At 41.1% G+C, this 17,882-nt stretch overlaps 1 protein-coding gene across 5 annotated transcripts in view; it reads right to left on the reverse strand.

Annotated features, from left to right (window-relative positions):
* The window catches only part of SIK2 (salt inducible kinase 2), a 128,356-nt gene extending 123,115 nt beyond the window's left edge, over positions 1-5,241 (reverse strand). For 2 of the 5 annotated variants that reach the window (XM_025266904.3, XM_025266905.3), the window contains exon 1: positions 4,949-5,239. In XM_025266904.3, coding sequence (XP_025122689.3) covers positions 4,949-5,083 — 135 coding nt within the window. In that variant the 5' untranslated portion in view covers positions 5,084-5,239. Of the gene's footprint in view, positions 1-2,875; positions 4,506-4,948 lie in introns of those variants that run through there. The other 3 variants (XM_025266903.3, XM_044929759.2, XM_044929760.2) reach the window with 3 other exon arrangements.
* Positions 5,242-17,882: the final 12,641 nt, after the last annotated feature.

Here is a 17,882-nt window from a genome sequence, read left to right on the forward strand (position 1 = left end):
AATTTCAAGCAAAACATGTATGTTCCATGAAAAATCTAATTTTTATTTCAACACACAATTAAAGATCATACATAGACTTAGTTACAAATATTAGTGATCAAGTTATTTGGTAACAATTCCTCTTGTTGAACATAGTATAGTTGCTTCTTGACATCTGGAATATTTCACAGAACAAGATTAATAATATCAAGATTACAGAGAGGAGACTTAAAATTTTTAAGTAAAATATAAAACTCAGATGTATTAAAAAAATTGAGTTATCCTCTTCAAGAAATTCCATAATCAGGGAGTAATATGCTCTTCTCTACCTTTGCTCTAAAAATGCAATTTTGTACTTTAACTATTTGGAAAACTTTAAAAATACTTACATTTTAAGGTAGTACTTAGTTTACAAATTATGCCTAAATATAAAACCCCCTGAGCACACAAAGAATTGTTTCCAGTGGAAAAAAAGCAGCTTTCCAATGTCCTTGCTATCACTTTTATATTCCAGATTTTTTAAATAGGTAATACCTGCATGCCATTTCAATAAACTAATTTTCAGAACCTGTATGAAATATATTTAAGATCCCACGGAACAAACATTTAAAGGCTCTTTAGCCAAGCAAAACAAGAGGTATGGTATTGAGGAAAACAATGACCTATTACAGAAATGGTCTGAAAATAACTAATAATGGTTATCTTTGGGTGGTAATATTATGGTTAATTCATTTTATTTAGCTACACTTCTTAAAATGTTCAATAATAAACATGATAGATTTGATAACAGAAATACATTATTTTTTAATGTAAAAATAATACCTTCCCACTTGGTAATTTCCCTTCTAGGAATTTACCTCCAATCACTCCTTCCTAAAATAACTGAGAATGCAGATACAGAGTTATATACATATACACTGCAAATTATTTCTTGTAAATGAAAACTTGAACCTATATAATGGCAAATAAGAAAACTGTTAAGTAAAACAGGATTCATCTACAAGGAAGAACACTATGCAGCTATTAAAAATGTTTAAGAGGCTTCCCTGGTGGCTCAGTGATAAAGAATCTATCTGCCGATGAAGGAGACATGGGTTCAATCCCTGATACCGGAAGATCCGTCATGCCGCGGAGCAGCTGAGCTGGGGTGCAACAGCTATGGAGCCTGTGCTATATAGAGCCTGGGAACTGTAACCAATGACCACACGTGCGCCAACTACCGAAGCCCTCAAGCCCCGGAACCTGTGCTCCGCAGTAAGGGAAGCCACCGCAACGAGAAGCCCACACGCTGCAACTAGACAGGAGCCCCTGCTCCCTGCAAGTCGAGAAAGCCTGTGCAGCAATGAAGAGCCAGCACAGCCAAAAATAAATAAATAGTAAAATGTTAAGGTGTTTAATAAAGTTACATATAAGAAGCAAAATGTTGAGGCTATAATGATAAGTGGAAAAAAGGATACAGTTTATATAAGTATATCTACCATGTGATGTCATCTGTGGAAAAAATGCATTAAAAAAAGACTAGAGGGAAATATGCCATAATGTTAATGATTTATTTCTATTGAGGGAGGAATTACACATGTACTTTTTTGTGCACTATATTCTTTATATTTTCTACAGTAAGACCATATTTATTTAACAGTAAGAGACAAAAATATTTAAGGACACAAATGACTTTTCTGAAATCTTACCTGATGGACAATAAAAAACAACAAAAAACTAGTCATACGCTTAGTTAGAAGGAAAAAGTTATTTACTAGTGTAGTATTAATAAAATACACTTCTCAAGGACACTCAAAGCATAGCAAAATAGCAACCATGACTGCCTAAAATAGTTTAATAGTCTAAATGCTACTATTCTTTTCCATTATGCTAATTTTATAAAATTAGCTACTCTAATTCATAAATCACAAACAAATACTACAAAGCTTTTATGAAGTATTATACTAAGAAGCTGGGTTCTACCACCACCTGCCTTCCCTTTTGTGTGCAAAATTTACACAGAGATCTAACATGAGAACACTGCTTCAGATGATGATGCAATTGTATTTCTTAAACAATGTTAAGCTATTTGATAGATTAGACCAAAATGAAGATCTCTCTTGTCAACTGATTTTTTTTTTCCACCTAAAAAAGCAAACAGTCTTGGATCTCCCAAGCTCTGTAAAAATACATCATTTTGGAGATATGAAACAAGAGACAGAGAAAAGTCAATTTTTAAAAAAGGGGGGCCCAAATGCTCATTACTTAAATATTTAAACTAAACCCTAAAAACTGCCTGATGTTCAAACTTCGAAAAAAAGACCTCTACATTTTAAACCACAAAGTTACATTGATGCTAGTGCATACTATATTGAAGAAACTTTTCTAAGCAGTAAGTATAATCATGATATTTTGCCAATATTGTTCTTTATGCCATATTAATTGTTCTCGCTGTAATTAGTATGTTCAGCAATGAGAACCTCAAATGATGTTAAATAGCACTGTAAAGTTTCTACTATCCATATTACTTATAATATCTGAGGAAGTTGTTGTGCTTACCAAAGATACACATTCAGTGAATAAAAACAACAAATACTGCTTTAAAAATCCTCCTTAGCAAACAGCATACTACAGTAAGGAACAACTGTATCTGTGCTAAATAATTCTTAAGACAAATTACCACAGAAGTTCACAAAGCAACTTAATAAAACTTGAGATTTACAGGAACTTTTCTCTTCATTAATGCCTTGCTGTTCCCTTCATTCCTCTTATCTGTAATACTTCCAGTTATACCAAATTACCACACTCATACTCACCCATCCTAAACTTCACAATTTTTCTTTTTATATGTTAAGAACACTTTCTTTAGAAAAAGCAACAGTAAATGGGTTCTATGTACTATAAAGTTAGCTTTTACCTGAAATGATTTTACAGACGTAAACCATGCCCACAGTTCAGGATCTGAGTGCTCTTTCTTGATCTGACCTGTGCCTTCAATTACAAATGCCTTGATCTCACCGATAGCCAAACCATGATACTACTCCACACTGCCCCCTAGCTCTACAAGAGAGATCAGTTTAAAAGTAACACGGTTTGAGATGACAACCTCAAGAAAGTGTCAGTCACTCATAGCTCTACTTAAGTAATTCTTAGATACTATATACTAATATATACTGTTTACTAATAAGTAACAGCTGACAAATCTTTCAACTAACACTGATAAGAGCTGATGAGAAAAAAATAATATGAGCTGATGGCTTTGGAATTCAACCACTGAACAATACAGTTCAAAAGTTTTGTGTAAGCTCTTCCTAACTGTGAAATCTGTTTAGTTTTTAGACTCGTTAAAAATGTGTACTTATACAAAAATACACATTAAAAATGTCTTCTTTTCATGTAACTAAAGGGCAAACAGCATGGCATTAAGCCATGTTTCTTAAGAGGAATGGAATCAATTTCGTTTTTAAAAATACTGGGATCAGATTAAGTAATCTCACTACGGTCACATTATTTACATTAAAAACTTAAATTGCTAACTCTGGTAAATTTGTGAGAGGAAAATTTGTGAACTTGGCTCTGATGCTAAAAAAAAAAAAAAAAAAATGGTCGGAATTCGGCTGCCTCAGTCAGGATCAGCAGGGCAAGACGAAAAATGAGTTATGACACAATGACATATGCCCCTTCTTTTTGGAAACGGACTTCTTCACAGTAAGCAAAACTTCTAAGAACAACAGCTACAAAAACCACTCAAGTTTTCCGATGCCCTTCACCTTACACAGACATTCTGAAAAAGAATCCTGTTATTGCATATCCAAACTCTGGTACCTTCGCACTAACAAGGAGAAACGCTGAATAGGATGAAAAGTGGAAAGGGAAAAAAGAAAAAAAAAGGAAAGGATGAAACTCCAGAACAACTACAATGAGGCAGAGTAGAGTACGCCAAAAACACAAGGTTTTATTCTAAAGAATGGTTTTGTTTCTACCGTTTTTCTAAAGTATTTAATTTGCACGTCTTAAAATAGAGACCCTGAGGAGAGCAGCTTGAGGCGGTGAAAGGAAGGGGGGGCGGGTTAGGTAAGAACAGAGATTTGCTAGAAAATATGTGCGGTGCGCGATAATGTGCGATGGAGGGCGGGGGGGAGATGCTGGCTTCCCCGTCAGGAAGCAGTCGAGGGCTTTTAGAGTAGACAGGTAGAATCGGACGCGGCTTAAGGAACGCGTATTCACCGCCAGAACGCACACCTGGTAAAGAAATCACCTAGCATAAGACCAACCCCACCAACTGTGCGAATGCCCAGATGACCATTTTAACCGGCTCTATTGTCTGGAGTACTAAGGTGGAAATGCCTCAGGCGCGAGATCCAGCGAGCCTGACACCAGGTCAGAGATACTGTCTGGCACCAGGAGCGGAGAGAAGATGGGACCGTGGCGCTCCGGGCTCCCGGCCCCCGGGGGCCCCCTTCCTCGAGCGGCCGGTGAGGGGGCGCCGCGGTTCCCCCGGAGCCTCGAGGAGCCCCGTCCGGGGCGTCGGGGCGCAGGCGGTCCCCTCGGCCGGGCTGGCGACGCCTCTCATCGCGCAGCCCAGGAGCGCGGAGACTTCCCCTCCCACCCCACCCCCAGCTGAAAGCCGGGAAGACGCGGAACTTGGGCTCCGGAGCGGAGGCCCACAGACCAGGTCACGGCCCCGGGTGCGAGGCTCTGGGCGAAATTCCAGGGGGCCCCCCGGGGTGGCCCAGAGAAGGCAAAGCGCCTGGCGGCCCGGCTCTCCAAATCGGACGACACCCGGGTCCGGGCGACGCGGCCCCGGTCCCCGTGGTGCTCACCGACCCCTGGAGCTCCCTGGGTCCTCACACTCCCAGGCCCTCTCGCCTGAGCCGGTGACCCGGCCTCTCGGAGCTGCCCAGGCCCCCCGCGGCAGCCGCCCCTCTCGGCCAACAGCTCGTCTCCCGAACCCTCGCCTCGGACGCTCCCGCCGAGCCCCGGGCCGCACCTCCGTCCTGGTGATCCGGTGTCGCCCCAGCTTCACCACGGCGAAGTTGCCCTTGCCCAGCGTGCCCTCGATTTCGTAGAACCCCACCCGGACCGGCCCGCGCTGCAAGTGCCTCGGGCCATCCGCCATGACCATGCTGGGCCCCGCTGCCAGGCACGGCGGACTGGAGCGCGGACTGGCCGGCTGGCGGGCGGGCTGGCGGGCGGGCGGGCTGCGCGGCTCCGCGGCTCCACTCGGGCGACTGCGGCTCCGCTCTCTCCTGCGCTCCGTCCCTCCCGCTCCGCAGGGCCCAGCCAGGCGCGCGCCGCCGCTGACGTAAGCCGACGTCAGGGGGCCGGGACAGAGGGGCGGGGGCGGGACCGGGCCTCGATTGGTCACCATGGCGACCGGAGCCCCGCCGACGTCGGCGGCGAGCGGCCGCGAGGGAGGGCAGGTGGGCGGGGCCTGGACGGCGCGTTCCTTCCGGGCTCCTGCGCCCTCAGAGCTCAAGGCCGCCTAGCTGAGGAGCGGGGCGGGGTCGCCGCCTGGCCCGCCCAGCTCCTCGGCCACCCAGCCGAAGGGTAAGAGCGAGCCCTGGTGGGCGGCGCGGATGGCTGCAGCGACTGGGGCCGGACCTGGGTCTCCTTCCCCCGCCCCCCGGCATCTCCTTCCCCTGCCCAGGCGTTACCCGCCCAACCGTGGGACCTTCCCGCCAAAACCTCTCACCTATGATTACTGTTCTTCCTAAATTTGGCACGGGCGAGGAACTCTGGCTGAGCAATGCATTGCTCACAGGCTCCTTTCTTTGTATCTTTTTCTCATCTGTTTCTATATAAATCCCTCCAAATTTGATGTCTCTTATAGAGTTCATTCTGACACCCGCACGGACCCTTACAGTGTATCAGCGGTGAAGTAGACCTTGGAGATCACCAAATCGAGGGATTTGGAGCCTCAAATGGGCTTTGGGGCTCGAAACCCCTAAAATGTGTGCAGTTTTTTTTTTTTTTTTTTTTTTTTTGCTTCTTTGAGCTTGCCTCTGGGAAGATGGGAATATAGCTTTTAAACGTGTTGGTAACCGCGAAAAGCTTAAGAAATACTTATCTAATCCAGTTTCTTTTCAAATGAGGAATCAACCCCTTGGGAACGAAGGAAATTGCCAAGGTCACACTGGTAATGCTAAAGTTAGGATAGCAAATCACCACATTGATCTTTCATATGCTGACCCAGGGAAACTGGTATAGCGTTATTTTAATATTTTGAATAAAAGGAACCAGACTCTGGAGAAATGGCTTTATTCCCAGAGAGGGAAAGTATAAAATGCACTTGAAAGGTCTTGTCCCAGAAAGCAAGATTTTCAAAGAATGCGGACATGTCAAAAGGAAACAGGAGCCAGTTGGAAGTTACCTTCACTTACCCATCTGGGACAATTTGAGCATCATGAATGAATACTGATGGAAATGGACTATAACAATGAATTCTAAAAAACAATCCACAGGTGCTTACTTATTCTTACAATGTTTCAGCTCAGTTCAGTCACTCAGTACTTTCTGACTCTGCGACCCCATGGACTGCAGCATGCCAAGCTTCTCTGTCCATCACCAACTCCCAGAGCTTACTCAAACTCATGTCCATTGAGTCGGTGATGCTCTCCAACCATCTCATCCTCTGTCGTCCCCTTCTCCTCCTGCCTTCAATCTTTCCCAGCATCAAGGTCTTTTCCAATGAGGCAGTTCTTCACATCAGAAAGCCAAAGTATTGGAGTTTCAGCTTCAACATCAGTCCTTCCAATGAATATTCAGGACTGATTTCCTGTAGGATTGACTGGTTGGATCTCCTTGCAGTCCGAAAGGGACTCTCAAGAGTCTTCTACAACACCACAGTTCAAAAGCATAAATTATTCAGCACTCAGCTTTCTTTATAGTCCAACTCTCACATCCATACATGACGACTGGAAAAACTGTAGCTTTGACTAGATGGACTTTTGTTGGCAAAGTAATGTCTCTGCTTTTTAATATGCTGTCTAGGTTGGTCATAGCTTTTCTTCCAAGGAGCAAGTGTGTTTTAATTTCATGGCTGCAGTCACCATCTGCAGTGATTTTGGAGCCCCCAAAAACCAAAGTCTGTTTATTATAAATAAACACCATTTCCACTGTTTCCCCATCTATTTGCCATGAAGTGATGGGACCAGATGCCATGATCTTGGTTTTCTGAATGCTGAGCTTTAAGCCAACTTTTTCACTCTCCTTTTTCACTTTCATCAAGAGGCTTTTTAGTTCCTCTTTGCTTTCTGTCATAAGGGTGGTTTCATCTGCATATCTAAGATTATTGGTATTTCTCCTGGCAATCTTGATTCCAGCTTGTGCTTCATCCAGCCTGGCATTTTGCATAATTGATATTTCTTCATATTTCTCTACATGTTCAGTTAAATAAACAGGGTTGCAATATACAGCCTTGGTGTACTCCTTCCCGATTTGGAACCAGTCTGTTGTTCCATGTTCAGTTCTAACTGTTGCTTCTTGACCTGCATGCTGAGTTCTCAGGAGGCAGGTCAGATAGTCTGGTATTTCCATTTCTCTTTCAGAATTTTCCACAGTTTGTTGTGATCCACACAGTCAAAGGCTTTGGCATAGTCAGTAAAGCAGAAGTAGATGTTTTTCTGGAACTCTCTTGCTTTTTTGATGATCCAACAAATGTTAACAATTTGTCTCTTACAATGTTAAATAAGTATAAAATGGGGAGAAATGGCAATTTTTCTTGGTAGTGGAATGTCGACTAATACATGTAGAAGAAATGATGAAACTAGAAAATCAGCATTTTGCAACCATTATACTACTAATTGATTCAGATAATTCTATCTGAATTATCAATAGATTTTAAAATCATTGGGTGAAAATTTGCTGGGGAACATGATATTTACACAGTCTGAAAGTATCCTCAGATTTCTTATTCATTACAAATGGATAAAAACAGTACTTCCACGGTGGAGAAATCTGACAGACAGCACCATAACTAAAAGATCAAAGTTAATGTCACCAATTAACAATTAATGGGATAAAATGACATGATGTACCTCTTGGATGTGAGGTACTGAGAAGGATACAGTATTTCTTTTGTAGTATTCCTGTCAAAGATATGTGTTCTGAAAATAATCACAAACTATCAGAAAAAAATGCAAATTGAGAAACATTCTATCCAACCACTGGCCTGAATCAATGTCCTGAAAGACTGTGGAACTGTTCTATATTTAAGAGATTAAAGAGGCATGTCACCAAAGGCAGTGTGTGACCCTGGATTGGGAGAAAAGTGTTAGAAAGGAATATTTTCAGGACAACTGTTAAAATTTCATAGGGATTGCATATTAGATAATAGTATTATTTAAATATTATTTAACAAACATAGACAGCATATTTAAAAGGAGAAACATCACTTTACCCACAAAGATCCATATAGTCAAAGCTATGGTTTTTCCAGTAGTCATGTATGGATGTAAGAGTTGGGCCATAAAGAAGACGAATGCTGAAGAACTGATGCTTTTGAATTGTGGTACTGGAGAAGACTCTTGAGAGTCCCTTGGACTGCAAGGAGATCAAACCAGTCAGTCCTACAGGAGATGAGCCCTGAATATTCATTGGAAGGACTGATGCTGAAGCTGAAACTCCAATACTCTGGCCACCTGATGTTAAAGAGCCAACTCATTGAAAAAGACCCTGATGCTGGAAAAGATTGAGGGCAAGAGGAGAAGTGGGGGACAGAGGATGAAGTTTGGGTGGCATCACTGACTCAATGGACATGAGTATGAGCAAACTCTAGGAGATAGTGAAGAACAGTGAAGCCTGGCATGCTGTAGTCCATTGGGTCACAAAGTGTTGGACTCAACATGGGACTGAACAACATTATTTAAATGTTAAGCGTTTTGAATTTTATAATTGTTTTGTGCTTATGGAAAAGGGTACCCTTATTAAGAGATACACACAGAAGTATTTTGAGAGAAGAGTTTTGATATATGCTACTTGCAACCTAGATAGCATATTGAAAAGCAGAGACATTACTTTGCCAACAAAGGTCCATCTAGTCAAGGCTATGGTTTTTCCTGTGGTCATGTATGGATGTGAGAGTTGGACTTTGAAGAAGGCTGAGCGCCGAAGAATTGATGCTTTTGAACTGTGGTGTTGGAGAAGACTGTTGAGAGTCCCTTGGACTGCAAAGAGATCCAACTGGTCCATTCTGAAGGAGATCAGCCCTGGGATTTCTTTGGAAGCAATGATGCTAAAACTGAAACTCCAGTACTTTGGCCACCTGATGCGAAGAGTTGACTCATTGGAAAAGACTCTGATGCTGGGAGGGATTGAGGGCAGGAGGAGAAGGGGACAACAGAGGATGAGATGGCTGGATGGCATCACTGACTCGATGGATGTGAGTCTGAGTGAACTCCGGGAGTTGGTGATGGACAGGGAGGCCTGGGGTGCTGCGATTCATGGGGTCGCAAAGAGTCGGACATGACTGAGCGACTGAACTGAACTGAACTGATCAAATGGTTTAGCAAAGACAAGGCAAATGTCACCAAATGTTAAATTGATAAATCTAGGTAAAGGGTATATGGCAGTTCATTGTATTGCTCTTGCAACTTTTCTATACTTGAATTTTTTAATTAAAATTAATATATTTCTGTATGTATAAATTTTATTTCATTTCATAATTTTATGTTATTATTTTAATTTATTTTATTTTCCTTGTGTAAGATTGTCTGGCTCTTGGAACCTCTACTTGCTCACTGTGCTTCTGCCCTTCACTCTCCCAAAGCAGTACCTTATTCTATTGTGAGTTATGTTGTTTGTAAAAGTGAGAAGGAAATTGGGGCTGGAGGAGGGAGAAGGTTTAAGATTAATGATTGCTGGGAGTAGTATATGAGGGTTCATCTAAGTAGACCAGGATCCCACATATGTACCCCAGTCAAAAATAGTTCCCATATGCATTTTTTCTACTTTAATTAATGTGTTTTAATTGCTCTGTAAATGGGTTCTTCTGAGAATCTGATGAAAAGCCACTTACTTAAGAACCAGAAAATACACATAGAGATCCACTAGAGCTAACAACCCCCTCATTAAAAAATATATCTTTTGGACAGAAATTAAGACTCATTTCTATCTGATTATTTTAATCAGATAATTAGGCCAACTACCTCCTTCTGCAATCTAGGAATACCACTTGGTTTAGGGATGGATGGAAAGAAGATAAAGGATTGGTGGGGAATATCAAAAGGTTTCTGGCAAGCCAGAGTTCAGTGTGAGGGTGCTGAGTGTCTAGAGGTTAGAGAAAAAGAGCCTTGAGGTGGGAGAGAAGAAGGAGGAGCTGGCCAAAAAAAAAAAAACTTTGGCCACCTGGAAATGCAGCAAGGGTGCCACTGAAAATCACTGGTAGGTTGTCAATGTAACCCCGAAGAAACACATGAGGACTAAGTCAGAATATTGCAACCTTGGGATCCATGATTCAGCTCTGTTTCCTGGGCTCAAAAGATCTACTTCCCCTCTCCAGTTTTAACCCTGTATATCTCTTCTATACTTTTGCTTCCATTAATTGATAATTATATGCATTGCAGCAATTACTAATACTATCCACATCTTGCCTTTTTCTCTCCCTCTTTTTTTCTCTTCTAGCCTTTCTCTCTCCCTATTCCACCCTACACGCTCCACAGGCACCACCACCCTGCCCCTCAGGAAAAGAACTAAAAGGAAAAAGGGAGAAAAGAGAAGACAAGAGAGGCTTCATACAACTCCCATCTTTTTCATCTCCAGTTTATATTGGTGAGGTAGAGTGCTCTAGTCACCAAATTTCCTACTTGCTTGACCTTTAAAATGCAGCATTCCCAGCTCAGGCTGTAAGTCCACTTATTTGCCATCCAGTTGCTTAAAAAAATATTCATGTAACACTTCAGAAAGCAAAAGCCTGTACACATAGAAGGAATTAAGAAAATGATGAAAGTTTGAGATAAGAAAAAATCTTAATTAAAATGACTTTGCTTAGAAAAAATAGATTACAAAGTTAGAATGACTACCTTGCTTTTATAGTGCAAAAAGCAGAAAGTACATCAGAAATTCCAAATCATTGACCTGGGCCAATTACAAGTACTTGTTAAGGTGTTATTATGGAAACAAGCTAGAGGATTAACATTATGTAAAGAAAACTTTCTTTGGCTCTTTTAAAGGATGGGTAACCATGTCCCGGTTTTAATTTTTTTTAAGTGTAGTTTTAGCTGTGATGGGTCTTCGCTAAATGAAGAATGTGTGGATGTGTGGTCCTCTCTAAACTTTTGAAATAATTTGAAAGATTTTGTATCTCCTCCCAGATGACAGATTTCCTTAGGATCTTAAATTTTAAAGGGATCTTAGAATCTTTTGAGTGCATTTCCCATTTGATACAGAAATCCCCAGATACTTGACAGATGGCATCAAGCCTTGGTTTACTGCTTCATGCTTCACTACATGTCTCAGTAAAAAATATTCTTTCTTCAGCTCTCCAGGCAAAACATTCCTGAATTCACTAGCTAGCTGACAATATTTCTATTCCTTTACTCTTTCTTCTTATGCTTTTCTGGACTCTGGTTGTCAAAGTCTCTCTTAAAATATTGTTCTCAAAACTGAATGCAGTAGCCCAGATGTAGTATCAGTGGCTTAGAACACTGGCCACTGAGTAGTCCCTACTTTGATTCAGACACTCTACTCATAAGAACTCAGCCAAGGATTGTTATAGATAGCTTTCTTTTTTAACAGCCACAGTCTACAGTTAAGATTAAAGCCAACTAAAACCTCTGGCTTTTTAAAAGTAGCAATTAATATTACCATTTTTTGGAGCAATTCCTTTTTTAAAAATGGAAATGGAAATTCTGATAGTTAAAATGTCATCTTGCTGATTTTAATTATGGTTCCAGACAATAAATTTTTTTGGATTTTTCACTCTGCTGTCTTTCATGTTACCTAATCTTAGTTCTCGGCTGCTGCTGCTGCTAAGTCACTTCAGTTGTGTCCGACCCTGTGCGACCCCATAGATGGCAGCCCACCAGGCTCCCCCGTCCCTGGGATTCTCCAGGCAAGAACACTGGAGTGGGTTGCCATTTCCTTCTCCAATGCATGAAAGTGAAAAGTGAAAGGGAAGTCGCTCAGTCATGTCCGACTCTTCATGACTCAGAGTCATCAGCAAATTCAAAGCATGCTTCTATGGCCTTACTGCAGTTATTATTCTTTGTATCACTGCTCCTAGTACAAGTGTGTGATTCGTAGTAGGTTCATAACTAGATTGATAAACTGGTAAATAAGGCAAAGTTTGGGTCAGAATTTTAGAGCTTGTCACTAGACATCTAAATTGACTTCTAACAATTTATGGGTCAACATTCATTTGATTTGGTTTTTCATATAACTGTGAGTTCCAGGAAGATTATATGTCTAATGCTGCTTGTTGTTGTTCAGTCATAAGTCGTGTCTGACTCTTTGTGACCCCATGGACCCTCCAGGCTCCTCTGTCCATGAAATTCTCCAGGCAAGAATACTGGAGTGGTTTGCCATTTCCTTCTCCAAATGCTGCTGGGGTAAGATTTAAAAGAGGGTCCTCAACAGTCTAATACCAGTGTTTCAATATATAAGCTACCGCACTCTCAGTTACTTTCCCTTTAGTTCATTTCTTTCTATTATTGTAGTATTTTACTAATCTTCCCTAACTCCTCTAAGTTGTGCACTTCCTTGAGGGTAAGGATCTAATCTTAATCATTTTTTAATTTCCTTAACTTTTCAGCAGAATTCAACAAGTGCAGTTTCTTTTGACATTTATTGCATTCATCTGTCTAGGCACTATGGCAGACACTGGGGATGCAAACATTAATAAGGTATGGTCTCCCTTCTTGAGAATTTATGGTTTAGAATGGGAACTCTGAAATCTGTAACTGAGGAGTGAATTGTGGGTCTACCTTGGGAAAGTTGCTTAACCTTTTTCTGCCTCAATTTCTCATCTGTTCAACAGTGCACCTGCCTCAAAGTATTACTGTGGTCAGAGTAGATAAATAAACAAATACTTAAAGAGGTGAGAATTAAGAGGTTTGCACAGGGAGCTCAGAGGAGAGGTGATTAGCTCAGTTTAAGGGTTCGTAAGAGAGCCTTCCAAAAGATGAAAGTTGAGTAGAGTTGTAAATCCTAAGAGTCAGACAGCTGAAAAATGATGGGACGAGCGTTTGAAGACAAAACTAGTTGAGCCATGGTCACGAAAGGATGAAGAGACAAGATGTGCTCATGTAACTACCATCAGTTGTGAATATCAAGACTTAGTGATGAACGTGTTGACAGATAAAACAGGAAGATACATGGGACCAAGTGGTGAAGGGCTCCTTCTTCCCCTTTCTAGCCAGACTACTACTCCTAAACCTTTACGCAGAGAAATTATGAAGTTGCAACTGGGCAGGAAGCTGCAGGAGTGATGGATTCCAGCTGTGGCAGTGATGAGATGTGAAGGACCAGAGAGAGATGTTGAAGATTACTACCAGGTTTTTGACAGGAGTGAAGAGATACAATCAATTACTGAGATTTTACTATGTGTCATCACTCTGTTGGGCACTAAGGTGAGTGCAATAAGGACCTGGCCTTCAAAGAGCATATAATCAATATCATTCAAACATTTAAGTCCTTATTTCTTATCTATCTATCTATCTATTTATACACACACACACACACACACACACACACACACACTTAGAGCCTGTTAAATAATTTGTAGAAATCAATATAAATTATGTTTGTCTACTGGAGCAAAATGAGTTGTGCTAGGAGTCAGATGGGGGCTTCCCAGGTGGCCTTAGTGGTAAAGAACCTGCCTGTCAAGGAAGGAGACATAAGAGACACGTGTTCGATCCCTGGGTCGGGAAGATCCCCAGGAGGAGGAAATGGCAACCCACTCCAGTATTCTTGCCTGGAGAATCCCATGAACAGAGGAGGCTGGTGGGCTACAGTCTGTAGGGTCGCAAAGAGTCAGACAAGACTGAAGTGACTTAGCACGCATGCACACATGCAGGAGTCAGATATTTTGTGTTGCTATTTGCAAATTCTGGACACATAATTCTGGAGCTTGGTGAGGAGATTTAGGGTGAAAATTTAGAGGTTGATAGCACTGATCTGTGCAGTCAAGTGTGTGGATGGTATCATGCAATAAAGATATCAAGACTGAAGGAAAAGATGTTGCAGCTACTTATTGCCTTCTACTAGTCTAGGAGCTTGTTTCAGCTCTGGGAGATAAACTCACAGATTCATGGGGGCCAGGTTTTGAGTTTTTGCCATTGTAACTCACCTCTTAAGGGAATAAACATTACAAACATTATATAGTTGTTCTTTTCTCATCTTCAGTCTTGTAAAGTGTGTTATGTTATGAAAACTGGCACTATGGTAGATGCTGATTTACTAGTGGACCTGTTCTTTTTGGTCTTGTAGGTATATTTTGGGAGCTGTGAATATGTAAATTTCAGTTTTTTAATACAATCATCCAGTTTTGGTGACTATTAATTTTAACTTAGTCTTAGCAGTTACTTTTAGATTAAGTGTTTGTTGAATTTAACTTTCTTATATTTGTAACTGCAAAAATTATTTTAAGATTTGCATTTATTTTTGGTTTTCCAGGATTAGGAATATATCAGTTTGCTCAGTTCGCTGGCCTAAAGATAATAAAATACAAAAACAAACCAATTAAAAACTGTCCCTACCTCCCTCTCAGAAAAGAGTGAAGGAGAAGACAGAATCCTACAGCATTTGTTTTGTACTCACAGGAGTGAGCAAATGGAGAAATGCAAAAAGAAATGCAAGAAGGCAAAGTGGTTGTCTGAGGAGGCTTTAAAAATAGCTGAGGAAAGAAAAAAGAAGAGAAAGGCAAAGAAGAAAGGGAAACATACTCAACTGAATGCAGAGTTCCAGAGAATAGCAAGGAGAGATAAGAGGACCTTCTTAAATGAATAACACAAAGAAATAGAGGAAAACAATAAAATGGAAAAGACTAGAGATCTCTTCAGGAAAATTGGTGATATCAAGGAACATTTCATACAAGGATGAGCAGGATAAAGGACAGGAATTGTAAGGACCTAACAGAAGGAGACGAGAGTAAGAATAGATGGCAAAAATACACAGAAGAACTATCTAAGAAAGATCTTAATGACATGGACACCCTCACTATGGTGTGGTCACTCACCTAAAACTGGACATGCTGGAGAGTGTGAAGTCAAGTGGGCCTTAGGAAGCGTTACAACAAACAAAGCTAGTGGAGGTGATGGCATTCTAGCTGAATTGTTATAAATTCTAAAATAAGCTGTTAAAGTGCTGCACTCAATATGCCAGCAAATTTGGAAAACTCAGCAGTGGCCACAGGACTGGAAAAGGTCAGTTTTCATCCCAATAACAAAAAATGGCAATGCAAAAGAATGTTTCAACTACTATACATTTGCACACCTTTCACATGCTAACATGATAATGCTGAAAATCTTCCAAGCTAGGTTTCAGCAGTATATGAATCGAGAACTTCTAGATGTACAGGCTGAGTTTCAAAGAGATAGAGGAACCAGAGATCAAATTGTGAACATTCACTGGATCATAGAGAAAGCAAGGGAGTTCCAGAAAAACATATGCTAAATTGATTACTAAAGCCTTTGACTGTGTGGATCACAACAAACTGTGGAAAATTCTTAAAAAGACAGGAGTACCAGACCATCTTACCTGCCTCCTAAGAAACCTGTATGTGCATCAGGAAGCAACAGTTAGATGGAGAACAGTGTGGAGATTCCTTAAAAAACTGGAACTAGCACTGCCATATGACCCAGCAATCCCATTGCTGGGCACACACACTGAGGAAACCAGCCTTGAAAGAGACACGTGTACCCCAATGTTCATTGCAGCACTGTTTACAATAGCCAGGACATGGAGTCAACCTAGATGTCTGATGATCGATGAATGGATAAGAAAGTTGTGGTACATATACCCAATGGAATATGACTCAGCTGTTAAAAAGAACACAATTGAGTCAGTTCTGATGAGGTGGGTGAAACTGGAGCCTATTATATAGCGTGAAGTAAGTCAGAAAGCAAAACACCAATACAGTATTTTAACACATACACTCTAGTGTTCTTGCCTGGAGAATCCCAGAGAATCCCAGGAGCCCGATGGGCTGCTGTCTATGGAGTCACACAGAGTTGGACACGACTGAAGCGACTTAGCAGCAGCAGCAACACATATATATGGAATTTAGAAAGATGGTAACAATGACCTGTGTGCAAGATGGCAAAAGAGACACAGATATAAAGAACAGACTTTTGGACTCTTTGGGAGAAGGCAAGGGTGGGATGATTTGAGAGACTAGCATTGAAACATGTATATTACCATCATGAAATAGTTGACCAGTCCAAGTTTGATGCATGAAACAGGGCACTCAAAGCCAGTGCACTGGGATGACCCAGAGGGATGGGATGGGGGTTTGGGATGGGAGGACACATGTAGACCCGTAGCTGATTCATGTCAACATATGGCAAAAATCATCACAATATTGTAAGGTAATTAGCCTCCAATTAAAATAAATTAATAATTTAAAAAAAGCAACAGTTAGAACTGGGCATGGAACAGCTGACTGGTTTAAAATTGGAAAAGGAATATGACAAGGCTGTATATTGTCACCCTGCTTATTTAACTTATATGCAGAGTACATCATGCAAAATGCCAGGCCTGATGAATCACAAGCTGGAATCAAGATTGCCAGGAAAAAGATCAACAACCTCAGGTATGCAGAAAATTAGGAAGAACTATGGAGCCTTATTGATGGGGGTGGGGGGAGAAGAGGAAAATGAAAAACTGGCTTGAAATTGAACATCAAAAAGAAAACTAATATAATGGCCTCTGGTCCCATCATTTCTTGGCAAATAGAAGGGGAAAAGTGGAAGCAGTGACAGATTTTATTTTTTTGGGCTCCAAAATCCAAAAAATGACTGCAGCTATGAAATTAAAAGTCACTTGCTCCTTGGAAGGAAAGGTATGACAAACCTAGACTGTATTAAAAAGCACAAACATCACTTTGCTGACAAAGGTCCTCACAGTCAAAGTTATGGTTTTTCCAGTTATGTACAGATGTGAGAGTTGGACCGTAAAGAAGGCTGAGCACTGAAGAATTGATGCTTTTGAACTGTGGTGGAGAAGACTCTGGAGAGTCCCTTGGATGGCAAGGAGATCAAACCAGTCAATCCTAAGGGAAATCAATCCTGAATATTCACTGGAAGGACTGATGCTAAATCTGTAATATTTTGGCCACCTGATATGAGGAGTCAACTCATTGGAAAAGATCCTGATGCTGGAAAAGACTGAGTACAGATGGAGAAGGGAGCAGTAGAGGATGAAGTGGTTGAATAGCATCAAAGACTTGGTGGACATGAATTTGAGCAAACTGTGGGAGTTGGTGAAGGACAGGGAAGCCTGGCATGCTGCAGTCCATGGGGTCACAAAGAGTTGGGCATGACTGAAAGACTGAACAACAATGACAAAATACTTCTCCTCCAAGAGAGGCCAGAGAAATAAAAGGAGCATGTATCAAGAGGGGAAAATATTTTTTAAATCTAGGGAAAATTGAGCTTAAAGGAGGAGAATTTCAAGAAGGAGGGAGTACTTTCAATCCCTGAAAAGATGTCATGCAAGATCAAGATGAAAAGAAAATCTTTAGATTTAGCCATGAAGAGATAATGGATGATCTTTGCAGAGGATTTCAAAGTACTGAGGGTGGAAGCCAAACTAGTGTGAGTGGGAAGAGGTGAGGAAAAGTGAGTATAGACTGTTCTTTCAAGAAATTTGTCTGTGGAGGAACGAAGATAGAAGAGGATGCAGAGTCAAGAAAAGTTTGGTGTTTTGTTCTATTCTCACTGGTGGAAGTTGAAGCATTTCTGGGGAAGAGTAAGAAGAGAGAA

The sequence above is a fragment of the Bubalus bubalis genome, chromosome 16, assembly GCF_019923935.1.
Source record: "Bubalus bubalis isolate 160015118507 breed Murrah chromosome 16, NDDB_SH_1, whole genome shotgun sequence".
NCBI classification, from domain to species: Eukaryota; Metazoa; Chordata; class Mammalia; order Artiodactyla; family Bovidae; genus Bubalus; species Bubalus bubalis.